At 44.2% G+C, this 27386-nt stretch overlaps 1 protein-coding gene across 1 annotated transcript in view; it reads left to right on the forward strand.

Moving 5' to 3' along the window:
• Positions 1-256: 256 nt before the first annotated feature.
• The window catches only part of ptp4a2b (protein tyrosine phosphatase 4A2b), a 39014-nt gene continuing 11884 nt past the window's right edge, over positions 257-27386 (forward strand). Inside the window, exons 1-4 of the mRNA XM_079522285.1 lie at positions 257-422; positions 25097-25396; positions 25736-25850; positions 27195-27287. Of these exons, the coding sequence (XP_079378411.1) occupies positions 25392-25396; positions 25736-25850; positions 27195-27287 (213 nt within the window). The 5' untranslated portion in view covers positions 257-422; positions 25097-25391. The remainder of the gene's footprint in view (positions 423-25096; positions 25397-25735; positions 25851-27194; positions 27288-27386) is intronic.

Raw genomic sequence — 27386 nt, forward strand, 5'->3', positions numbered from 1 at the left:
TAGTTGGTTGCCAGCCACCCCCGTTGTCGACAATAACAATAACAATTACAAAATGTAATACATAAACACCTCTTCAACTCTATCAGGGAGAAATAAGAATATTGTGCAGGAAAACAAACCACCTCTGTCGAATGCATAATTTAATTGACTGCTGTCCAAGGGGTAGTTTTGATACAGTATCCTCCCTGGCAACCAACTAGCAAATCACAGCGCGACATCCCTCCACACGATGGCATCGAGACAAACTGAGGAGACGAAGCTCCACCCCGGCAGCTCAATTCCAAATCGAACGACGAGATTTTCAAGCTGCTCGCTGCCACATTGAAGAAGAACAAAAAGGCGACCTTTACTATCAGCATTTTCTGCTCTCCCTCCACGTTCTCTTGGATAGCCACGGGATTTCAATGTTCAACCTGCTCTATGTAAGTACCCGGACAAACCAACGGCTTTGGTAGTTGCTTCTGTTTCTTGGATATAAGTGTCACACACCAATAGCAACCGTTAGATACGCGAGCGTTAAAAGTTAGCGAAGCTAAACGAGGTTAGCCACACCGAGCACAACACAAGATAAGTAGCCAGGAAGGAAGCTAGCAGCTGTATCGCCCCCTATACTAACAGTTAACACATTTGCCCGGATAGGCTATAAATGGACGATATATCAAGACCACTGTTTTGGGTCGGAAATTGTTGACTTGAAGGTAGAGAGAAAGTAAACGGACTTTTAAGTGGTTGAGTGGAGCTAGCTAGTTAAGCTAGCCGGCTAACTTCACTAGCTACTTTAGCCTCTGACAAGGCTCGGGGTATTTCCTGGGAACCTTTTTTAAAAGGCAACTGGTCGTTATTATTGACAATTGTCAAATTATTGCAAGTATGTTTTGACAATTTTGAAGAACCACTGCACATGGCAAGCTTTTTCTCATGCTTTCTGCACTATTGCTAAAATACAGCCCGCACTTGCTGTTATAGAATCAGACTTGCAGCAACAGCAGCAAACTAACCTTAAACACTGGTCTTGGGCGGAGGATATCTTGGGTTGTATTTACACTTTGTCCCGCTGACAGTAGTGAATCAGTGAAATCATATAATGGTCACCATTGTTAGATTAATTTTGATGTTGCGCAATACTATACTTTTGTTTGAAAGGTTAGCGTTAGCCTTTTAAGCACTCCGCCCTTTATGCAAGTCTGACCCAGCGCATGGTCTTGGCCATTCTTTTTCAAAGTCATTTTAGTATTGTCATTGTTGTGACGATGGTCTGTTAGTTGGTCTAAGATATAGTTTAGTTAAGTTTGATTGGTAGTACAGACTACAGAGTGACGTAAGTTTTAAATTAAATCAACCATTGCCATGTTAATGCTAGGCTAATAGACTGTTCTAGCCAGAATAAGTTATTAAGCCTTCCAGAAAGATTTGGCTAACGCCTGAGTTAGGTGCCTGTGTGTAATTTAGCTCTCTCCCTGGTTTTTCAAAACCGAAAGGATCAAAACCATTTAGCCATTTAGTTAGACTGCAACAACTGAGGAAACGCGTTTTGGAAGAAATTTGACTAGAGGGACAGCCACCGACTGTAGCAGGTTCTCAATTGCCTTTCAGTTTTCTTTTGACGATTGTTTGGAGATCTGATCTCTCCCAGTAATCATTAATATATCAATGGGTTACTTACCAATGTGAATGAATAGCTCTGCACACACCTAGAATTGGTGGATGAGTAACTGGTGTAACAAGTAAGCTAATTGTACATTCCTGCTTATGAGTCACTGCAAGAAGTGCAAGGTGACCTAATTTTCTTGCCACATGCATAGTACAAGATGAGCATGAAGTATACTTTAATCATTTGTAGAATATCCTCCATGATGAGATACCAACGTGTACTGTAGTATGCTAGTTAAAGGGCAAGACCACTTTGGTAGAGGTTTGGGTTCTGACGTTACCCTGCCATGATGTAGCAAAGTTGGGCGAGGAATCAATGATAATTTCTCAATTGACTAGAAATTGATAATTTAAAGTTCCCGCACACTGTCAGACACTTGCCAAAATGTTGCAAACTTGCAATAGAGCATATATTAAAAAGAGTATCTTTGAAAATCAAAAAAGGTCCCGCACACTGTCAGACACTTCCCAAAAAGAGCAACATTATATATATATATATATATATATATTAATATTATGTCAACTTCCCATTGATTTTGCTATTTGTATTAGGTTGACTGTACAATTATCAGCAACATCTCAGTCTTTCCCCTTTACTGTTATTTATATTGTCTTGCACCAGCGAGTTGCCCGCTTGATAAGTTGATACAGTAACGTTGTGCTCCGAACATTATGTATTCCTACACAGGATTGTTGTCAATTCAAATAAGCAGTCTGCCATCATGTAGTTAATGGTTCCATTGCTTTTAAATGTTCCAGAAATATATAGCTCTGTTGCACTTCACTATGTAATGTGCTATAAATCTACACTTTGCTACACTTGGTAATTGTAGCCTCTAATTAGTTCATATAAACACCTATTTTCTATACAAAAACTCGTGAATCTGATTTGACTAGATAAATCCTCAGTCGGGGACAGCCCTAATGGCAAGGTAACTAACTACACAACCCCAACCTCTACCAAAGTGGTCTCACCCTTAAAGCATTGTACATTAGTGTCTTAATTGAGTACACTTAGTGCACACTGTTTGTTCATGTTGTTGCATTTTTATTAAATATGTAGGTCATGTATAAGGTTGACCTCTTTATATGAATGCTAATTGTCACATGATGCTTGGGCCCAGAAATAGCCTAGTGTCACTTAGTGAAAATACAGTACAGCCTGAGGGAAGGCCCATGGAATGGGAGGCCCTCATTCATGGGATGCCATACCACATGTCACAGTCACATTGCCTGCGTGTATCCACTCTGTTTAAATTGCATTACATTTCAGTTCCATATGTGTCCCTGCCTGTGCTCTACTGCGCCTTTGTTAAGTGCAGTTAACGAGGTTCTATTGTGGGGAGTTCCGCATTTTTGTAATATCAGCACAGCAATAGCATGATGTTTGTCAAAGGGCTGTAAACCTGACATAAGATCTACACCAGAGGCCTTGTTAGCAGCACAGCATGAGTTTCTATTGGGAATTTGGGAGCCAGTAATGTGAGCCATTGTAAAAATCTAGCTTTGTCTGATCTGGTTTAAAGCCTTGGATCGCAATTGCTACTGTCAGTGTTACTATATTGGTTCATAATCTGCCTATTAAACTCTTGCTTCCAAGATCATTGTCAGCATTGTCTTAACGTTGGCTCATCTGAACAGTTGGTCTGGTGTTTAGAGTAGCAGACATAAATCTAGCCGGATGGGTGTGTGACATTTGATTTCACAATAGCAACAGGCAGGTACCCCTCTCTGTATGAGCAGAATAAAAAAGGAGAGTGTGACAGGAAGGGAAGTCCTCAGCCTTGGTTACCGTAACTGTGAAAGGTGAGCTCACTGTCCGGTAACATGAGGTCCTGGAGGACTGGCAGGGGGTGGGGTTCTGTGTTGTAGTGCTTTGGCTGACAACAGGGTGCCTCGTTGTTGAAAGGTGGGGTCAAAGAGGTCCAGTTCCACGGCAACTGGCTTAACAGATTGTCCATTTAAAAAGAAATCTTATGCCCTGACGTGCGTGGCTGCAGGAAGAAATGAGCACAAGCTTTGGTTTTACATTGTACTGGATAGTGAAACCCCTTGACCCCCAACTAATTTAGTTTATTTGAGGCTTGCCTAAAGTGATGTCCTGGAATTAACCTGTGCCACCTCCTTTCATCATTTGGAGCATTAGTTAAATAGGCAGTAGGCACATCTAATCGGTAGCCATGGGCACCTTCTGTACTGTCTTTAATGTGTTGTTTAGCGAATCCTGCCTATGCTGGCACTGTGCTTGTTTACTGTTGTTGCCACAGCAATGCAATAAAGCAAAGGACCAAGCTAACTAGCACAGACAGTGTCTCTGACGGACTGACAGCTCTTCTAGATGCTGCTGCAAGGCCATCCGCTGACACTAGCAACAGGTAGGAATAGGATTTCCATTGTCAGTAGTGTTTAGGTACAGCTAGACCATAGTTACAGATGGAAAAACACAGCCCTGTGCCAAAACATGCTAATGTAAAGGCTGTTGTTGTTATTGGAGCTGTTGTTTTTGCTCCGGTACCTTTATTACCCACCTTTCCTGATCCAGAAAGATTTATTGTTTTTATGTGGCACACTGGTCTGGAAAGTGCTGGCTTGACACACAAACAAGCTTGCTGTGTTTTTCCCATTCCCTTGCCACTGTGCTGTTTTCTCATTGGAGGATGTAGGGTCTTTTTAAGCTACTTCAGTGGCTTATTAAAAAACATGAAACGTGTGGCTCCTACTCATAACATCGCCCCAGGCAGCTCTGGGTTCATTGGGACCATAAGACGGAGGGAATGGGTCTGGCCACTACATCTGATCGAAGTTTGCTGGCCATATTTTATATCTCAGGTAAATGTTAAAATTAAGGTAGCTTAAATTCTTCCTAGGTCTGTGCAGGTAGAAATCTAAGCCCCCTGCCTCCTTTAACAGACACCTATCTGTACCTTCTGCCTGTCCATGTAAATGTTTAAAGAAGAGCACCACTGCTCTCCTCTGATCTCCTCGAGACACAAACAAGCCCTGCATGGGCACCAGTTGCTACCCGTGAGATGATTTTGTTGGTATGGCAACAGGCATCCCCTGACGTTGCTGTCAGAAGGCTATGTTATTCTCCAAATGTCAGAAGGATTGATGCTGTGGTGGGATTCCTTCATTCCACACCTCTCTGCAGTTATATGAGCAGGCTTACTCCTCCTGCAAGTACCATGATGCTGATTCTGATTTTTCCCCCCCCATTGTAATAATGGCATGATTGCACTGTGTTTATCACATCGCCCTCACTAACTACAACACAGAAGAATGGCATAGAAGATGGCTGCTGTCAGTAATTTGCCAGTATGGAAATTTCTCCGAGGACAGCGTTTGGTTATATCTGGCACTATTCATGACATGAAGCCATGCATGTTCAAATTGGTTTTATCAGTGTTCTTGGCACATAGACCATGGCCCCACTACTAATTTGTTAAACCGGGATCACCACCACTGAATGGTTAGTTTGTCTGCAGCCATACATGTAGTTGATGGAGCAGGAGGCCTGCCCTCACTCTGCATGCGTCGCTGCCTATCTGTGTGTGGGTGGGTGTGTGTCTGACCAGGCAGTGAGATGACCTTCTGGATGGGAGCCGATTTAGATTTGTGACAGGAGATTATGACTCATTAAAGAGCTCAGAGGCAGCTCGAGAACAGTCCTGAGACCCATTTTCCAGAACAATAGGGCTCTAGTACATTTTCAGGCAAACATGATAAACCTAGATAAAGAACATAGTAGGACAGAAGCTACAGCATAGCAGGTATAGACGATCTAAAATGCTGCTTGTTCCGCAGGCGAACTTGCAAGTTACATCAACTGAATGTCCGGAGTGGGTCTTTAAACATTGTCAGTTGTCCTTAAATGTAAATATTGCTTTGACGTTCATAAATGAATTACCTCTGTGCCTCTGTGGCATGAAGTTATTGCAAAAGTATTGTTACTAATTTACATTGAGGAAGCTATATCCAATTATCCATGGTTGTTCCAGATGGATAACGTCTCAACAGTCATTTGGTGATCCATTTAAAGAGTTAAGGACAAATGTTAGTCGTTATGCCAATGAAACAGGTGAATATTCAAACTGGTCAGTGTGGGTAATTGTCTCTACTCATAACCAAGAACATTCTGTCACTGTCCTTCGTCCTTCCCATAGCTTCTTAGGCTTGATATTGCACTGTATTTGACTTGAAAATGAAAGCCCCTTTTTTGTTTTCTTTTAATTTAGGTAAATTGTGATGTAATTGCGAATGCAGTGGCCGCCCGCACAGATAGTTTTGTAAATGCTTAGTGACATCATCATTCTACTTATACAGTTATGAAGACTTGTATCATCAAAATAAAAAATGCATGTACACCGAATGAATGGCATTTACTTTTCCTCCTGTTTGTGCACCTCAAATGCGGTGGACAGCCTACCCTACTCCGCTTGACCTGTCCCCGGCTGGCTGCATGTAGGTTAATCTCTTGATCGTAATGTTTGCTGCTGAGAAAAGCAGAATTCTTCTTTGTCCCCATCTGTACATAATGGATCGCTTCAAGGTCTAAGTGATTTAGCTTGTTGCTCATGTTTGTGTGTTGTTATATTGGAGAACAACTTTGACATTGTCCTTACTTCGTCGAATGGTCCCAAACTGAGCTAAGCGTTGTGCATTTCCCTTGCTCTCTAATCTAGAGTAGACCTCCAGGTCCGGAAATACTTCTCACGCGGAACATGCATTTATTGTGTAAATGTTCGGTTCGGGAGGGTTCCCCCAACCCGAAAAACATCAGACAAAGTTAATTTCATACTTTCTTTCTGGAAGCCAGACCCCGCCCACCATGGCTGTCTGACGTGCTGGGCGACTGGCGAGTGGAGACTTGCTCAATCAGTGTGTACACTACAACCAGGCAGCACTCCTGGAACCAATGGTTAAATTAATACCTGCATATTAAGGTCAACATTGATATGATGACTGATTAATTGTCCATCTCTACTGGATATCGCAATATCGCGATACACGCTGTGGAGGATTTGTGACCGAGGTAACTATGGTGATTTTCTAGCAATAAGCTGTGTTTATGAATCGTCACGAGAGAGATTTGTACCTTCTGGAAATGTGTTCTGGTCCTGCACAGTGCACACCCAGACCGTTGCACCTTTTGACATAACATATATTTGGGAGCAACTGTGCGACTACCATCATTTCTGTGGTGCGCCCAAACGCTCCCGAGTCGCCAATTTCTCTGTGAGGAACGGCTGAGACGAGAGAGACGCTTCCACTATGTCGGTACTGTTGCAGTGTGTGTTGTTCCTTAGCAGGCTAATAGCACAGCCCGCTTCTCCTCTCTATCTCCTCCCCCTCTCTCATTCACTCAAACTCAGTCGGGTGACTGAGCCCAGCAGCTGACGAGCGCGTATCGGTGCACAATGCTTGTTCATCGTGCTTTTGAATGCTCGTTACCGGCGGTAGTTAATTAATTTGCTCCAGTTGTGTAGCTCAAAAACTCAATGAAGTGGGCATTGTGAAATGTGACCGGTTTGGTTGAGAAATGTAGAAGTAGTAGCTGTTTGGCAATAGGCTAAATGATGCTACGGACCATGCTAATGACTTATGCTAACAACAACAACTTTCACTGCAACTTGGATACTGTTGTACTTATGTGCACGCATGCACAGGACCGCTAGTGGTTCTCAAAGTATGATCTGGGGACTTTACAAATGGAACAAAATGGACCCTAACAGGTCAATTTGGTTCCATTTGTACTCTGAGTTAAGTTGACATTGATTTTACGATATAAATAATAAATTAAGGTCCCTTTATATAAATGGGAGTCAGTAGCCTAATGCATGTCAAACTGGGTGTGGGTGTCCTTGAAATTTAAAATTATGAGAATCACTGCTAGAGCCCTGGCATATATTTTCAAATGGGGGTCTGTGGGATAATAACAATTTGGGTTCCTTGCTCCTTGACAAGACATGAAAAAGTTTGAGGCCAAAGTGTAGGACACACACAGACTCAAGCACCCTCACAGTACAATAATAATTGCATGCTTTGTAAGGCTACTTTCACCATTTCATGTTTTTATTCATTTAAAAAATCACACCTGTGTGAAGTGAGGGGCGCTCTTATCATCATACATCTCATGTGAACTGAGTGGTGCAACTCTGTGTGGTGGTCCCCGGGGGCTCCCCGGAACTTCCAGACCCACAGGAACGAGCCCAGGGTGCCGGCCCCGATTCCGGCGAGCCGCCCTGCATCCGAAACGGTCAATAAATGACAGTTACCGTGTGGGGGTCTACAGGGGGTCCCCGGAACATCCAGACCCCCAGGAATGCGCCATGGGGGCTGGCCCGATTCCAGCGAGCCACCCTGCATCTGAAACGGTTGAGAAATGACAGTTACCGTGTGGGGGTCTACGGGGGGTCCCTGGAACATCCAGACCCCCAGGCATGCACCAAGGGGGCCGGGCCGGTTCCGGCGAGATAAGCGAAATTAGCATAACGCCCCATTCAATGCAATTCATTGAGGGCTTATGGTAGGGGAAATAGCCAATAATGCGCTTTTGCACAAAATAACACCTGGACCTCTTTGGTGGGGACGTAACAACTACAAATAAAGGTACGAAGGCCTTTTAGTATGGAATTCTCCTTTAAATGGATGTCTTTAACCCATTTAGACCTGAGAAATTCTAAAAAATGTCTTCGAAATCATGACAGTTTTCTGAAAAACCAATGTTTCTATGTCAGTGGTTCTCAAACCTTTTCATGTCAAGGACCCCCAGAATTATCATCTGTATTTGGCCGTGACCACTATCTCAAAATATGTTGTTTCAGGAACCGACCCCCTAGAAGCAAGGATACGAGTCAAAAACGTTTGCTGTGAAAGAATATATATTCAAATATTTGCGCCACATTTTCACGATTTAAAAAAAATAGCAGATATACAAGCTCATATGAGCTATGAGCCCCCCCGCACTGTTTCTGTTTCTACATAGCCATTAGCTTCTATTTTAGCCTCAGCTCTTTTCTCTGAAACTACGCCACTGTCCGTGGTTTTGAACAGATCGGCGATGTCATTTCTGATTATCCGCAATATCCGGTGATCACGATGGGAACATTGGCGTTTTCTAGTGTGTGTGTGTGCACGCAGTGTAGTTATGTTCAGTTGAATATTCAATTTTTAAAAAATTGGTTTTACTGGTTTTACTTCATATCCTGCCTGTTTTTTGTTGTATGGAATATGGACGTGAAATAGGTCTTCCATTGCATTCATAGTGATCTTATGAAGTCAGATGTAAGTTTGATGAAACCGGCATGAACCCTGCTACTTGGCCAGCACTGTAACACTATTCTTTGCCCCCTCCCCACACATAATACTCGGAGGTTGTTATTGTATTAGTTTATACTGCCTATTTTCTCCTAATTGTAATTGATGGGAGGCTGGTGCAGAATTTGTGTCTGGTTTGAGGAAATGAACAGCCAGGCGGCTACATGGCTGGCCCACTTGAATTTCTTCCCAAACCCCATTCTACTTAGTTTAATAGTTTCCAATCCCATCCTCCTTTCTTAGGTACTTACTTCTGGTACAGTCCACTCCTTTTCCAAAGAAAGGCAGCAGTGCCTGTCCTCCCCACACCCTCCATCTCTTAAGTGCTATCGGAGGCCTTTGATCGCCAGTTCGCCACACTGTTTATCTGTGCTCACTCAGAGGCCACAAGGCAATGTGATAAGTAGGCTTTGCTGCGCGTGTATGCATGCAATGCACGCACACATAGGGGGTTCGTATGTTCAGAAAAATAGTCAAGATTAATGTATGCAACACAGCCAAAATATTGGTTATGTGTAGGTGCATGTGTGAATACTTTGTGCTTCATTCTAAGGCTCATGAAGCCGCTTGAGACTAGTCTAGGCTTTGTGTTGAATTGTGAACAGTAGTGCACTGCTTACTGCTTAACAATTTGAAAGCGCATAGCCTATTTTCCTTTTGATGTTTCCATGCTTCATAGCTCACCATGTCAACAAATCTTTTGTCTTGAGTGGATCAAACAGGACTGAATAGGCTAGGTAAGACTTACTTTAGTTTGTGGCGAACCTGGAAAACCTTCAAAGTATACTAGCCAGAGGCATCCAAGGAATGCAGAGCGGCAGGCCTCAGGAATTGTGTATGTTTGGTAGAGTGGTATGCTTTCGTCTATTTTTCTGGCTGTCATAAAATAAGAGTTCAACGTGCAGTTAACACTTTGTTACTACCGATTAATATCTTTACTTTGATATACGGATGCTGAACAAGTGGACATATTGTTCTGCAACAGTTTTATGAAATCAATTACATTTGAACAAAAATAATGTTGCATTATACATTACGCTACAAATCTTTGTTGGAAAGCTTCATAACATAAAAGCTATTATGTTATGTAGGTGAACATGTTGTCCAGACGCTTTTCAACCAGCTGGCATAAAATGCTTTAATATTCCAGACGGGGACAACCACAAGCCTGAGTCAGACTGTCTGCTCATGCTGCTACCTTTACAGAGGTAAACACAGACCTGCCTATTACCCTCTTTGACTTACTTTTTAAATCCCAAGGCTCCAGTCTGACAGAAAGGACTAATTCTTATACTGAATATATATTTAAATTGCATTGCCACCATAGACGTTCATCTCAGGGTAGTGCTTTAAGGAGAGAGTCCTGACTCTGCACCTGTTATGTCAACTGTCCCATGATGATGACTGGCTGCTTTCTAGTTTCTAAGAACCTTTAGGTAGAGTCATATGAAGCCAAGGAAGGTACCTCATTATCACCCTGTCACTGGAATAAAGTCAACAAAGCAGAATGCCAAATCTCAGTATCGCTTTCACTTTCTGGTCCAGTGTCAGGTATGCAAAGTGTATCAGGTATTTATGAGAGGCAGCGCACAGAGCTTGTGCTCGCTGCCGCAACTGGAGTTTTGAGTTTTTTGTTGAATGTGAGGGAAAGCTTCTTTGCCCCCGTCCCATCTTGTCCAGACATGCCTGGGCCTTTATTTTCTTGACTGGTACTTCAATGGGTTATTGTCAACTGCAGAGGCCCAGTAAAGGGATAAGAAGAACAATGCTGTATAGGCATTGATCCAGTGTAGGTGCGTGCATGATGCGTTTGATTACCTATATGGGAGTTTGTCATATGTGTTCATGCATGACTGATAGGGTGAGTGGGCTGTTGTCCAGGCTGCTTCCTGTGTGCAGATTGCAGCAGTGACCTGTCAACATGCCCTGCATTGAGTCCCGTCAGTGCTGGACTCTGACCCAGGAGAGCGTAGCTGATAGCCGTCTTGTTAAAGTATGGTGGTATTTCTCTTTGCTTGTGACACACAGAGGCTCAATGTGACTACAGTGTCTGTGTGGGTGTGTATACTATTTGCTCGTGTGTGTCAGTGTGAGAGTGGCCTTGTCTTTAAGTGTGAGCCACCCGCGCAGCCTATCGCACCACTTACGTCATGGCAGGCAACCAGCTGGGTCCTCAGGGCAGGTGTGAACTACAGCTTTATCTAGGCCAAACTATCACTGTCAGTTGTATATCTCTTGCGGCCCTTTAGTAGACGAAAGGCTGTCCAGTAAGCATAGGTCGAGCACACTGAGGAGCTAAAAGCCGCATGTTGGTCAATCAAAAGACAAAAGTGAAACCGGCTCAGTTCTCTCCTTACGCTCAAAATGCATTAGGAAGTGTTTTGTCTGATTTTTACATGTCCTCACAATAGGATTTATGTGATAGGATTCATGTAAATTACTTCCCCTTTTAATGCAAGTGTGATTGCTTGTGTCAGAGCACGGCCTGAAGGACTGTGGGAATTGCCCCTAATTGAATTGATTCATGCAAATTTTGCACGTATTAATAGTCGGGCAATTCCCAAACGCATACAGCGATATTAACACAAACAAAACAAATCCAAGATGGCGCGGCCCAGTGTTATGACAACAGCTAGCAACCAGATGCTAACGTGGGTAGCATTATGACCCGATCAATCAAAAGTAGGGATGTCCCAATCACGTTTTTTTTGCTCCCGATCCGATTCCGATCATTTAATTTTGAGACATACCGATACCGATCTTTCCCAATCCGATCTTTATATTTTTATATAACGCTTATGCCATATCACAATAGCAAACATCCTAATGTATGTCACTCTAGTGCAGTCTAACTGTTAATATTTATTCATCCAACGTGAAAGTAGGAGAAATGGTTGGAAGAGGAGAGCTGCGTGCACTCTATCTCCATAGCCATTCTATTCTGTGACATTCTCTTCAAGGCTACAAGCATGAGCAGCACCCTCCACTAGCTAATACTTCTATATACTCACTGTGTCATATGATGGTTTCACGCACTGAAAGTACCAGATAAGCTCATGATGCAATGTGTGCTTGTAGAGCTATTTCAGAACGATACAGGTCTGATGAACTAATAAAACGCTGGCGCAAAACGTTTCTCCCCCTTCATCTGTCTGTTTCATCTGTATTTGTTAATTTTCAAATATACATTTTATATTTTAATTTTTGGTGACGGCCCTAGCATGTGTGTTGTGAAAAATGTTTTTGGTTGGCCTTTCCTTCTGCAGTGTTTTCCTTGTGTTCTGCCGTTCACTTCCGTTTATGTTCGGTCTTCACTTCTGACTTCAGGAAGCATCTCGTTTGGAATATAAACACTTCTAGAGAGACTTTAGATGTGACAGCGTGAGTTAAAAACGGAAGAACGAAAAAATAACTTTCAGAGTAAAATCTGCCATATCTACTGGCACTATAGATCCATTATTTTGAAGAATTCCCCGGCAAAAGTTGTGCTAATTGCTAATTGCGATTTAATATAATTGTGAAACCTAAAATTAAGATTTTAGATTATTTTCCATACATTGTGTGTATGGGGCAGCACTGCCATGGTATTTTATCTCCCTCAAGAGTCATGCTGTTCATGCTGTTCTCCTTGTCTCCAAGGCCAAGGTCTCTGAACCAGTGCAGGGCTCCCTCCCTCATGTCCCTTGTCTCTCCCTCCACCCAGGCAGGGATGGCAGGCACTCCTGTGCCCTGTGCTCCCTGGCTTGACGCCCACACAGCAAATTAGTCCTCTGGCTGCTCCAAGGCAGCACAGGCCAGTCTAGCCCAGTCTGATCCCAGACAAAACAGCAGCAAGACACCCCGGCACACCCTCAGACCACCAGACGGGGCTGGACGCAATACTAACATCTGACCCAATGGGAGAAAGAGGGTGAATTCAGACATTTCACATTTTGTGCATAAGGTTAATGTGTTTGCTCCAGCCTTCTTTCCCTGTTCCAAGCTAAGGACCTGCTTCCCTCCGGTGCTGTTTGTCTAATTTTTTTTATTGCTTCATGTCACCATGAGTCATGACCCGAGCTAGTTTTGAAAGAATTCATTCAAAGCTATTTAAATTCCACTATGCAAATTAGACCAAAACGAGAAGTGCCGCTGCTGCTGCTATGACAACTCTTAGGCATAGGCTAAAAGTCCCTGTTTGATTGTGACCACTTCTGTGCCAGCGGCTCAGCTGGATTTGTCATCCAAATAGGTTGGGATTAGTATACTGCAGTGGTTATATTGGCTATTCCAGTGGTTGAGAACATGATTTTTGGGAGGTCCCCAGATGACAGTGAAGTGACAGTTTAAGGACTTAAAACCTTTTCAATAACTCAAAAAATCCACTATTTATCTGTGGAAGCTTGTCAAATATTATTTCGGGCCTAAAAAGGTTGAGAACCACTGGGCTATTCAACAATTCTGCTAATCTCCTAAGAAGAGGGAAGCTTTGGGAGATCATTAGATGGGTTCTTGGCCTTATGTGGCGGTGCTCCCAGGTGGCCCAGGTTTTGCGTGTCAGGGAGCTGCCTCACCTCCGCCATTATGAACTCCCATGGCAGTTAAATCCCTTAGATGGTGAAAGGTGTTCAATTAGCTGTGTGTTATAGAGGATCACTCACAGCAGTGTTCAAGCTGTGATAACATGAAGACTGCAGTGCAGAGCAGTCCACAGCTTAGTGTTCATGATTCATATCGCTGGATGGGAAAACATTCTAATTGACAATTCAACTTCAAAGTACTTTATTTTTCCTTTCGGAAACCTATTGTGCAGTGATTAAAAGACAACACAAATCATCAGTACACAAGAAATGCTATAAAACAAAACAAAAAAACTACTTTTAAGAGAAACTAGTACTTAAAAGCATATTCAAATTTAAGATCCATATGGAGCAATTCTATAGATGAGTACAGTAAAAGCAGCCTATGTGTATTGTGTTCACTATAGTTCATCAGGTAGGTGGGGGTAAGCTAGCTGAGCTAAGCAACTCTACATCTCACCTCAAACCCTTAGATCTCCATATATGGAGCTGACCTGACATTCACTGACTGAGCCCTTTTGGTGAGTTTTGAGGTTTGTAATGGGTGTGAACTTTGTGAAGGGTGTGTGTTGTCCTCACCTCAACTATTTGAGAGGCCTCAAATAGTTAGATTGAATCTAAACTAGACTAAATCATTTTCTGTTGCACTTGATGGCTCATTTATGCAGCTGTATTTGAATACGTATTACGTACAAACATAAGATGACATACACAGACAAAATGGTCTGTGTATTGTGTGTATACATTCAATTGAACGTTACCAGTAAATAATATATAACTTAGGCCTAATAAAGTCTAGAAATATATTGATTTCAAACTTTTAAAAATGATAAGTTTAGTTTCAGACTTTAGTATAATAAATACTAAAGTCTGAAACTAAACTTATTATCTTATAACCGATTAGTTGGATTAACTGTTGCAGCATTATGTGTTAATCATACTTGTATACAAGTTACTCTTCCATCTAATGCTTTCATTCTATGTTAGGCTATTTTATTAATCTTTGCACATGAGAATGAGAGTGAGAATCTGCAGAAGCAGTAACTAGCCTAACAGAGCTATACTGCTAGTGTGGAAAGTAAGGTTGGGCGATATGCCATTTTTGTTTTCAACCGACCATCGCCTGTCCAAAAATCACCGATGGACGATATATTCGTGTTATAAAAGTAAAGTGAGAAAAGCTCACTGCGGGTCACAAAAAAGCCAGATCTACAAGCTCTCAAGGCGTTGCGTCCTGCCAGTTTTTACAGTGCCATTCGCTACGTGTTGTCGATCTGTCTGTTTTTGCAGCGGCGGTGTCAGGGTAACTGGGTATAGTCCCAATACGTTCCCTCAGTCCCTATGCTCATTCTGTAGGTTCCCTCAGTCCCTACGCTCATATGCTACAGAATGAGTGTAGGGACTGAGGGAACGTATTGGGGCTACAAAATAAGATCAATAAATTACAGGCGGAGATGAAGTGAAGTTGAACAGATAAGCAGCAGCAAGCTTAGCTAAGATCACCACCATGGCTGGTGACAGTGTTAGCTATGCTAACGCGTTGTAACTCGCTCCTCGTCTTTTCTTTATTTTTGTATTTCCCCCCCGTCTTCACGACCGTGCATTGAAGCACGTTGGTTGATAAGACACGAGACAGCAGTGTGCATTCTGGTGTAACTGTATATTTTTTAACTGGGTCCGGACTGGAGTGACAGACGTAAACACAGCAACATGTAGCCTGCCCTAGTAACTTCTCCTCCTCCTCCCCGGACGGTCGGAGGCTCGGAGCGTCTGACCCCATGCTGTTGCGGGCTGCTGCTTGGGCAGGAGCATACCATTTCAAGTGGAGGAGGGGTTTCTACCGGTGGCTGCTGGCCCAAATTGATTCGCATTTTGCTCACACTTGTACAGGCTACATTTGAAGAGTTGAATTTTCGATAAGATTGAGTATTATTTTGCAAAATAAAATCGCCCCGATTAAATCGCCTAATAAAAATATTTGGCGATAGACTCATCCAAATCACGATTGCCGATATATTCGCATCGTCACCCAACCCTAGTGGAAAGTGGAGGCATTTTAAATTATGATTGCAGCCTGGACCAGCTATGCTATTCTGTCCCAGCCATAACCCTTCAGGTTCCATCGGCTATGCGCCGCGGGGCTTGGGATGACATTGAGAACTCTAATCGCAATACTGCTTGTTCCCATTCTCTTTATCACATGTTTAGGTCCTCTTGTTCTATCTTTTTCTAGATAGGATGGTACTTTTATCACTTGGTTGGTACAACCGCTGCTTTTGTTCTCCCACACTTTCTTGTTCCATATTTTCTTTTCCCCTCCGTCTCTCCCTTTCTATCTCTCTCTGTGGCCACGGTGTGGGAGATTTCTTTCAGAGGCCAGCTGATTTGGGACTGGTCTCCCTATCAGTTGGCCCCCTACTGCAACTTACAATCACACTGCTACTCCAAGGGAACACGTGACTTTGGAGCAGAGCATCAAGGGAGCTCTCTCTGGGCCAATGCCTAGGCCTCTGTCTTAACTTGCTGACCTTTCTCCCAGTTTAGAACACACACACACACACACACACACACACACACACACACACACACACACACACACACACACACACACACACACACACACACACACACACACACACACACACACACACACACACACACACACACACATCCTTTATGTAAGTGGAGCTGACATTTCTCAGAAGTGTGTGTGCGTGCGTAATGTATTTGTGCATACGTGCAAGCTAGATCACAAAAAAAAAAATCTGAGGCTAAGTTTGAGGGACCAGACGGCTACTCCAGCCACCCGGGCCATAACGAAATTGAGTTGATGTGTTTTTTAAGGGTAACTGTTGTATAATAGCAATATTACACGAGTCCCCAGCCCAAAAGATTCACCAGGTTTTGATTTGATTCTACGATGCATCTTTTCTATATTGGTGCACAACATGGCAAGTCAATGCAGTCAGATATACTGAGCAACATATTTCATTTAGAATTATATTTTGTTTACAGTCAGAGCTGGATGCACCCAAATGTATTATACTATACTTTTATGTATCAATATATTAGAGAACCAATATAATGTAATTATCTTGTAAAATAATATCCTCTCTGGTGTCTGGTGTACATACGACACACCCTGCATTTATTTATCTCTCCTTCACACACACAGACAGCAAGTGGTTTTCAACTGGAGGAGCTGGGGGCAATGAAGAGAACATTTCTTTAAGGCAGGCAGCCCAACTCTATAAACGTCTGTCAGTCTCTGTACACAGCAGCACTGATGTAGTGATGTTTCAGAGCACGCACATAACTTTAGTTGCGTAATGTAATGCCCAACCAGCTCTGGTCCATAGCGTTAAGGAGAAGTTCTTAACGCTATGGACCAGAGCTAATGTAAAAGGGTTCACATCCAACGTGTCCTGCAGATTTCTGTAGTAAACCCCAGGTGGTAAAATGATCCCTCTGTGAAACAACTGTTTAATTCGGGTTTTTATTTAGAAACTGCGTAGACAAGTCATTAGCCCGTCTGTTCCTTCTTGTGATGGTGTTTTCCATGTAGCAGCGTGACTTCTGTGTTTACACTAGACAGATGGCATTATGTGCAAATCACAAACGAGACTGTCCTTAACATCCCACCCCCTAATTGCTGTGATTGGTTTAGATGTTTAGATGCGCAAAGCGCAAACGGAGACCTACGGCTTCAAAGGGTCAAAAAGGCGATTTTGTTCGTTGGTGCATCAACGCGCACGGCCAAATCGCGATGCATTGCAGAATCGATTATTGTTGACACCACTAGTAGGTAGCCTCACATGTAGTAATCCTGGTCTCTAAACTGCCTCCCCCTGGCCAGCCTGATGGAGTGGAAACTGGTTGGAATAACGTGTTCCTTCCACGCTACGTCCAACCGGGGAAACTCCCCCGTCCCCCTGTCAGGTGAAAAGAAGCGGCTTGAACTGTTACTCCTCATGCATAGAAGGTGATGAGTTCAGTCCGTTGCTCCCCCCAGGTTGGCAGAGGAAGTGTAGCGCCCAGGATTACATTAGAAAATTGACACGGGGTTGCAAAATTGTTAATCCGGAATTCTCCTTTTTAAATAAAAGGAGCACTTCACATCAGTACAGTAGCCAGGTTTAGTAATTTCAAGATAGATTCCAAACTTTTTTTGTAAATGTTTTATTACTGCAAGAATGAGACGTTGCCCCAGGTGAAGGAGTTTAAGTATCTCTGGGTCTAGTTCATTAGTGAGGGGAGGACGGACCAGGAGATCAGCCAGAGCATTGGAGCAGCAGGTGCGCTATTGCAGTCGCTTACAGCACCGATGTGATGAAAAAAGAGCTGAGCCCAAAGGCAGAGCTCTGGATATACCGTGAAATCTTTGTTCCTACTCTCACCTAAGGTCATGACGTGTGGGTAAGAATTAGATTGCGGATACAAGCGGCCAGAATGAGTTGTTTTCTCTGATGAACGGCTGACCTCTCCCTTAAAGAGGCTGGTTAATTTTTAAGAATACTTAGTTTCCACTGTTTCTACAATCTACAAATCAAAATTGTGAACACATAGTCATCGAAATTCTGTCTATCGTTCAGCTCTAACGTATTATTCTTAATTAACAGGCATGTGCTTTTAGGGTTCTTAGTGTTAAGATAATGCTATATTACTAGTTTGTTTTGTCTTGTTTGTTTTGTTGACTATTGGATCATTTCTATACCCATTGAGGAAGTAGCTGGAAGGCATGCATCTTATAATCAGGCAATTTGTGTCATGTGACTCTGAGTCTGTGGTATGTTGTTGTGTTATCATTGTCGGCGCCTGTTTACCAACACTAAGACAAGTGAACACAGGAAAACTATTTGCTTATTGGTCAACCTCAAACATGTATACCGGTAGTACATTTGTGTTGACTCGACTGCAGTGAAACTGTCTATTGGGCTCACAGCCTGTTGACAATGTTTAACCCCTCTGTATACTACTTGTTGTCTTTCCTGTGTGGTGTTTAGACCTGTGTACTTTGTTGCAAACAGACTGTCAAGTGTCAACCCAGGTTTTCTTTGTCCTTGCTCTGTTGGTGCTCTGATGTATAACAGCAGAACCAGTCTGCACAGTTGAGAGTGATTTGCATGAGTTCCAACCCTGACGGGGAAGGCAGGCAGCTGTGATGACGAGCTCTGTGGCCTGAGCCAGTCTGCAACAGTAGCTTCCTCAAATTAACCCCACTTGTACAGATAGCTGAATAGCGCTTACGCCCATGCATGTAGACTCAGACTGACTGCTTGGGGAATTATGCTACGGCTACTTGGTCAACAGTCACGGATCTTCTCTGCTGTCCCTAGATTAACTTAATCTTATTTGTATACTAAATTACCAGTAAAAAAGTCAGGTCTCTCTGCATCTATTCAGTTTCTCTCTGTTTATCTGTCCGTCTGTGAAAGGAAAGAGGAGATCCACACACCGTTTTAAAAAGCTCCCAAAACAATTTATTGACAACAGAGCGGAAAACAACGTTTCGGCCTCGGGGGGCCTTCGTCAGGTATGATACCTGACGTCAGGTATGATACCTGACGAAGGCCCCTGAGGCCGAAAAGTTGTGTTGTATTTTAAAACGGTGTGTGGATCTCCTCTTTCCTTTCTTATCTTTTGGATCCTGCACCCGTTGACCATATCTGTCCGTCTGTCCCAGTGTCCCTTTCTGTTTATCTGTCCGTCTGTCCCAGTGTCCCTCTCTGTTTATCTGTCTGTCTGTCCCTCTGTCTGCTGCTTGGGTCTGCCCCCTTTCATGGGCACAGTAATATTCCACAGGTGAATGGCTTGTTAACAGCCCCTATACTCTACCCATCTCCCCTGCTCCTGTCCCTACCCGCTGTCTGGTTAACAGCCCCTATACTCTCCCCAGCTCCCCTGCTCCTGTCCCTACCCGCTGTCTGGTTAACAGCCCCTATACTCTACCCATCTCCCCTGCTCCTGTCCCTACCCGCTGTCTGGTTAACAGCCCCTATACTCTCCCCATCTCCCCTGCTCCTGTCCCTACCCGCTGTCTGGTTAACAGCCCCTATACTCTACCCATCTCCCCTGCTCCTGTCCCTACCCGCTGTCTGGTTAACAGCCCCTATACTCTCCCCAGCTCCTGTCCCTACCTGCTGTCTGGTTAACAGCCCCTATACTCTACCCATCTCCCCTGCTCCTGTCCCTACCTGCTGTCTGGTTAACAGCCCCTATACTCTACCCATCTCCCCTGCTCCTGTCCCTACCCGCTATCTGGTTAACAGCCCCTATACTCTCCCCAGCTCCCCTGCTCCTGTCTAGGGTTGGGATTCGTTAGGATTTTAACGGTTCCGGATCCTTCCCGGATGCCTCTTAACGGTTCCGGTTCCTAACGGTTCCCTTAACGGATCCTAATATTATTTTTTTCCCCTTTTTTTTCCTGACATATATTATGCTTATATTATAACTAACCTAACCAAGTACATAATAAACACAAATTCATTAATTCAATTATTGATAATGCACTTTACAATTATGAGGTGGCACTATTATTTAAACTTGCAATTTGTACTGTAAATTGCAATTTGTACTATATATTAAATATAGCCTACAGTACACATTGCAATAATGATATTGTTGTGGTGACAAATGTTGTCTTTAATGTTCAGATTAATTTAATATGAAGGACCCCTTACCCTAATGGAAACAAGCCATAGTGCTTTCTTGGATTATAAAATCCTCTTTAAGTATTGAACTGTAGGCTACGTTCCTGCGCTTTTTTCTGCAAACTGTTTATAAATTAATCAATCTATGGAGGTATATGCACCTAAACGCTGGGCTCTCAACAGCCACGCGATTAATTTAGAGCCAAATCAAAAGCAGTTGAGTTGCTTATAAGTTGTAAAAATAAGTGCATTGATTTGGCTCTATAGTTAACGTGATTCATAAAATATCAGACAGAAAGACGTCGAGTCATTGGCGTTCTAAATTAACACCAATAACAACAGTTGTACAATACGCCTAATGAAAAGCTCTGTAGACGTTAGTAGTTTTTATTTTCTATTACGTTACTAGCCTGGGGAAAGTGAACGAGCCTTGCATCATCATCATCCCCCGCCGGCTGTGGTGGAGCTGCGGGGAGTGCAGGCACGGCTTTCCGCATGGCTCACAAACGCGATGTGCCTATATTATTCTCGTGAATTGTTTCCTCAATGTGGACGTGGTGCAAAACTGCAACTGGTACAAGTTGCAACAACCTTTGCAGCCAGGGAACTATAGCATCACATTTATTGCACTTGCGTGCTCAGCCTCAGAGTCATTTCCCTCTCTGTTAACCACACTTTGGAGATCTCTTCGACATACTGTCCCAGTCCCACTCGCTCCGCGGCGGTCGCTGAATGCACAGAACAGTGGGCGTATCCTCCCCGACCCCACTCACTCATGCACTAGGTGGGGTGACGTCACCCCAGGCTCTGCTTGCATGCATGCACAGACACAGCGGAGCTAAATGACGACTGATGAGAACCGTTTGGGGAACCGTTAATAAAAATACGATGGAACCGGCTCCGGATCCGCAATGTCGGAACCGGGTCTGAAATGGACCCGGTTCCGAATCCCAACCCTACTCCTGTCCCTACCCACTGTCTGGTTAACAGCCCCTATACTCTACCCATCTCCCCTGCTCCTGTCCCTACCCGCTGTCTTGTTAACAGCCCCTATACTCTACCCATCTCCCCTGCTCCTGTCCCTACCCGCTGTCTGGTTAACAGCCCCTATACTCTACCCATCTCCCCTGCTCCTGTCCCTACCCGCTGTCTGGTTAACAGCCCCTATACTCTACCCATCTCCCCTGCTCCTGTCCCTACCCGCTGTCTGGTTAACAGCCCCTATACTCTACCCATCTCCCCTGCTCCTGTCCCTACCCGCTGTCTTGTTAACAGCCCCTATACTCTACCCATCTCCCCTGCTCCTGTCCCTACCCGCTGTCTTGTTAACAGCCCCTATACTCTACCCATCTCCCCTGCTCCTGTCCCTACCCTGGCTTGTTAACAGCCCCTATAGAGCGTCGCAGTCCCGCCCCCTACCATGGACCAGGAAATGAATCCCAATGCATTTTTCCCATAGACATTTCAGAAAGTATTTATTTAAAGACGGTTACGCCGCGGACAAAGCCAACTCGAGTCGTGACAACTCATGACAACACAAACAATATTTTGTCTGGTTAACAGCCCCTATACTCTACCCATCTCCCCTGCTCCTGTCCCTACCCGCTGTCTGGTTAACAGCCCCTATACTCTCCCCAGCTCCCCTGCTCCTGTCCCTACCCGCTGTCTGGTTAACAGCCCCTATACTCTCCCCAGCTCCCCTGCTCCTGTCCCTACCCGCTGTCTTGTTAACAGCCCCTATACTCTACCCATCTCCCCTGCTCCTGTCCCTACCCGCTGTCTTGTTAACAGCCCCTATACTCTACCCATCTCCCCTGCTCCTGTCCCTACCCGCTGTCTGGTTAACAGCCCCTATACTCTACCCATCTCCCCTGCTCCTGTCCCTACCCTGGCTTGTTAACAGCCCTTATACTCTACCCATTAAAGTTCTCAACGGGCCCAAAAATTATGGCCCGGCCCGACCCTACCCCAACTGGGTCGACCCGAGGCTCGGCCCGACCCTATAAATTACCGTAATGTTAAGCCCGAAGCCCGAAAAAAGCCCGACAGAAAAAAAAAGAGGAAAAAAAAGCAGCGCGACGCGTTGTGAGCTTGTAGATCAGCGTTGCGGCGCAGCAGCGCCGTGTTTCAGTGTGAAAGTGAGAACGGAGATCAACGGATTTATCGATTAAAGGATGTATGTAACTCACGTTAGAATAGGCTATTAATGTTCCATAACTTCCATTTCCAATCATTCTAATGGATTCCATACAGTGGTGGTGGTGACTGACTGGTGAGTAAACACGAATAGCAGCTGCAGCTCCCTCCCTTAAATTTCCTCTGAAGTTAAGTTGCTTTACGTGTAGCGTGTAGTTATATATCACCATGGATCGTTTGGTGAGGTTGATTAATAATTAGGTTTTATTCATCGCAGCCAGCTGGGTTAACGAGACTCAGTGCAACATGACGAAAACCTGACGCTTCTTCAGCTGTGATAATCCGATTGATTTTATAAAATATTTAAGCATATGGCAACTTGGCAAGTAACTGGTGGTTAGTAGCAAACCAGAGGGAAACCAGCGGTAGCAAGGCAAGCAAGCAAGTCTCACACCGTTCACTGTTCTCTCTACTGTACTGCCTGCGCGCAGTGCAGGACTGCGGGGCAGGCTGCATGTTGCTCTGGCCTCGTACACACATGCCGGACGGACATGATCTGTTCTGTCTGTGTTTCATGGCCGCCTCAGGCTCAATGCTTTTCCAATGGAAGTCACGTGGTTTGACGTGTGTGATTGTGTGTAAGAGGCCTCCGAGTCTGAAATGCCAGTGCGATGCGACCCCCGTCTCCAGTCCTCCTCCTGTCGCAAGTGAATCGCCTAGCGCAGCCCTCTTCATAATAAATACATAAAGTACATGTATACACAATCAGATTACACAAATAACAGAATTGCTATTTTTATTATAATAACACTCTTTTAAAAAAAGAAAGAAAAAATAACAATCGCGGAAAATCACCGAGCCCGAGGCTCGGCCCGGCCCGACTAATTAGCATAATTGTTTGGGCCCGGCCCGGCCCGAAAACGTCGGGCCGGGCCTGGTCGGGCCTGGTCGGGTTCGGGCAGAGTTTGAGAACTTTACTACCCATCTCCCCTGCTCCTGTCCCTACCCTGGCTTGTTAACAGCCCCTATAGAGCGTCGCAGTCCCGCCCCCTACCATGGATCCGGAAAAGAATCCCAATGCATTTTTCCCATAGACATTTCAGAAAGTATTTATTTAAAGACGGTTACGCCGCGGACAAAGCCAACTCGAGTCGTGACAACTCATGACAACACAAACAATATTTTGGACCAAACAAATAAAAAGTGTTGTAACCTTCCGTTTTTTTCTTCTTTCTAATTATTTGTTCGGTTTGTTGTCATGATTTGTCACGACTCGAGTTGGCTTTGTCCGCGGCGTAAACGTCTTTAAATAAATACTTTCTGAAATGTCTATGAGGAAAATGAACAGAGAATAATTGCCTGGTCCATGGTAGGGGGCGGGACTGCGACGCTCTATACTCTCCCCAGCTCCCCTGTTCCTGTCCCTACCCGCTGTCTGGTTAACAGCCCCTATAGTCTACCCATCTCTCCTGCTCCTGTCCCTACCCGCTGTCTTGCTGAAGGATTATAGGCTGATGAAAACAAACCGCTGAAGAGGTTTCCTTTGTGCCCAACCTCCCCCACCCCTTCCCTACGCACTCATCTTTCCACTCCAAACTCGGCCTGTCTGCGTGGTCACATTCATTGCCACATTGTGTTCTGTACATTTCAGAAGCATAATTGAAGGCATCAGAGAGAATGTCGGAGCAGAGGCCATTTTGTTGCGTGGCCTTGTAGCAGATGCCAAATATGAAAAAAAAAGACGTGCAGAAGGCACTCTAAGAGGAGAAACCATGAGGGAAGAGTTGTTTTACGGCACTCCCCTTTGATGACACACTTGACACAGGCTCTGTGGTTGGCAATTGCTTGGAGAATAAGTGAGAGTGGGACATTGTCAGGGAGTTAAATACATTGGTTTTGCCAATAGAAACCATAGAGCCAGGAAGAAGAGGCTGAAGATTGAACCAACAATACAGTATATGGATATTGCTCACATACTCGGATCTCTACCTAACAGAACCCCCACACGTGATAGTTTGCCATAGCAAAGTGAGAGAAGGTACCTTGAGAGAGTCAAATGTCAGGGTCTTGAGGAGGTGAATGAGGAGGGGAGCGTGGGATGTTAAAAATGCCAGGCCGTTTGAAGCCTTGCCCACCCTGTAATCCTCACCTTGTGACTATGGGCTGTGACATGGTGCTAAAGTCCAGACCTTTCTCCCACCCTCCCTCCCTCCTCCTACCTTGTGTGCGCCAGCCGAGTGATAGCCTCCTCTGTGTGTCGACTTGTCCTCATCTCCCTATCTCCCTCCCTGCCTCACTCCCTCCCTACCGCTCACTCTCTCCCTCCTGTGTTGCTTTGAGACAGTTCCAGCCAGTTTGCGGCGGCCGGTGTTAGATTGCTGAGGTCTTGGCACAGGATGACTGAGTCCACTCTATTTGGTTAAAGACCAGACATTACAGGCTCTGTGAGGCACCGTTCTTGAAAAGCATGTGTGCACACCCATGTTGTCGCTCACTTTTCTTCCGGGCGCATTGAGTGGATGATGTAACCTAGAATTGTGGTAATTGTGGGGTGGACACACAGTGTTGAGTAAGTAAGGTGAAAACTGGTGGCGCCAATGGCTCTCCTCAGCGAACTTTACTTTAATTATTGCAAAACGTAAGATGATGAATCCACAGTACCACTGGTTCACATATAGCTACAAATCAGATGGGTGAACAGTTAAGGTAGATGTGTTTATCAACTGATTAAACTGACCTCTTTTCAGATGGTTAAACTAACTTCTCTTTTTCTTGTGTCCACAGTGTTTCTGTGTTGATTTGGGCCGTACATATATGGCGAATGTGAGTGTCAGCGGAGACTTCTGCCAGGCCCAGCACCTCGCCTTCGTGGAGAAGTGAATCGGCCGCCCCCCGCGGGACTACGCTACCCAGAAACCCCCCTGACTGCCAGCACACTGGGAACCTCTGCCTCTTCCAAAATCCCCTGGGAAATTGCGTAGTCCTTGGCCAGACTGCTCTGCTCTGTCCCAGCCGATAAGAGACATCTATCGTTTCCGCTTTCTTCTTGAATCAAGCCAATCACAAACAGCTCTCCTGAATGGGGTAAACGATTGGATAACTCCTGGATAGTCTCCTTTTTTTTTTTTTTTTTAATAAATAAATATATATATTTTTTTATTGTATAATTTTATTTTTTACACCCTGGAGGACTAGTTCATAATATATTTTTACCCCCTCTTTATACATCATCCCATAGTTGTGCACTTGTTGTTATATCTTCCTGACCATCCCTTTGCACCCGTCTTTTTCTTTTTAATTTATTTTACCTTTTTAAAAACAAAAACAAAACAAAAACATAAACCTACTAGAAGTCCTTGCTGTCATCTGAGCCAAAAGTCACCTTCATTTTGTAAGAGTATTGTATTGTAATTGTTTTTTAAGCCGTCTTGCCAACATGAACATGAACCGCCCCGCCGCAGTCGAGATCACCTACGAGTGCATGAGGTTCCTCATCACCCACAATCCCACCAATGCCACGCTCAACAAGTTCACTGAGGTACGACCCTTTTTTGTTTAAATAAATGGTCTTGTCATGTTGTCTTTGTGAGGCCCCATATGTCCTCACAATAATACATAAATAAAGATGGCGTACAATTTTTTTATCGTTACTTTGCAATAGGTTGGGCTAATAATAGGGTATGGCTTAAAGGGACACAAACAAAAAAAATGGTTTTAGATTTTAGCAGTGAGCCCAGTGTCTCTGATGTCATGGACACTGGGCACACTTCCTTCCAGGACTACAATTCCCATAATGCTTTGGTGCACTGCTCCTTGTGTATTCAGTATTTAAGTCCGACGTCATTTTATAGTGCTACGTTACGTCCGGGTCCAAGTGGCACCAGCTCCCGTCCGCAACTCATTGTAAATGGAATATCTAAACGCGTGAATCTTTTTACAATGACGTTATTTTTCAGAAAGGAAGCCATTGAGGGTTAAAATGGGTCTTAATGCTTCCAACTTGAGTAGAATTATTAATGTTTTGTACAAGTGTCCATGACAAAGAAAATATATGATGTGGAGACAATAAAGACTATTATCATTATTATTGAAGGTGGTAAGAGTCCATTTGCTCAGTACAATATTTCGGGTGCATATTTAGAATGTGTGCAGGGTTGAGTATGTTGAATCTAGTTTGCAATTAACGAGGATTTAGTTGACACAATGAAATAAAATGGCGATAGTATTCCGTGTGGGGCAGACGGCCTGTCACAGCCAGATTTGGGAGAGCAGCAGCTTTGTTATTGCGAGGAAAGCGGTAAAATGAGACTTTCGTGGTTGTTTTCGTCTCAGATTTAGTCCGACGGAGCGTCACAGTATAGCTCTATGGGGACAAAAGCGACACAAAAGTAGGACCCGGAAGTAACTCTGGAGGGGGCGCTCACGTCACGGCTAAAATACTGAATAGGGGGAGGGCTGTCTTACTGAGTCAACATGTAGTCCAAGGACTATCTAAAGAGGACGAGAAGCGAAGACCGTACGGTGGACGCCATGTTGCTCCCTGGAAGGACAGAAACATGCGCAGTTGAGACCACGAAGTTGTACATGTACAACTTCCGGGTCTCAACTCTTCTCGTCCTCTTTAGATAGTCCTTGATGTAGTCCAGGAAGTAAGTGTTGAAGTGTCCATGACATCAGAGACACTGGGCTCACTGCTAAAATCTAAAATATCTAAAACCACATATTACAGACCCACAGGAAAGTGTTCTAAATCTTCTAAACGTCATTAACATATATTATTTTGCAAAAAGGGGAACGTAACAGTTCAAGGGTAAACAAAACTACATGTACGTGCAAATGCTTCTGCATGTGTAATAAATACATCCTCTCTTATGTCTGTCAGGAGCTGAAAAAGTGTGAGGTGAACACACTAGTGAGAGTTTGTGACGCCACCTATGACAAGGCTCCAATCGAGAAGGAGGGGATCCAAGTCATGGTAAGAATGTACACATACCAGTTCGTACCATACTGTATACACACACACACACACCCCAAACAGCTCAGTCTCGCGTGTCATGTGTACACACACGTACGA

The sequence above is a fragment of the Electrona antarctica genome, assembly GCF_951216825.1.
Source record: "Electrona antarctica genome assembly, chromosome: 15".
Taxonomy (NCBI): Eukaryota; Metazoa; Chordata; class Actinopteri; order Myctophiformes; family Myctophidae; genus Electrona; species Electrona antarctica.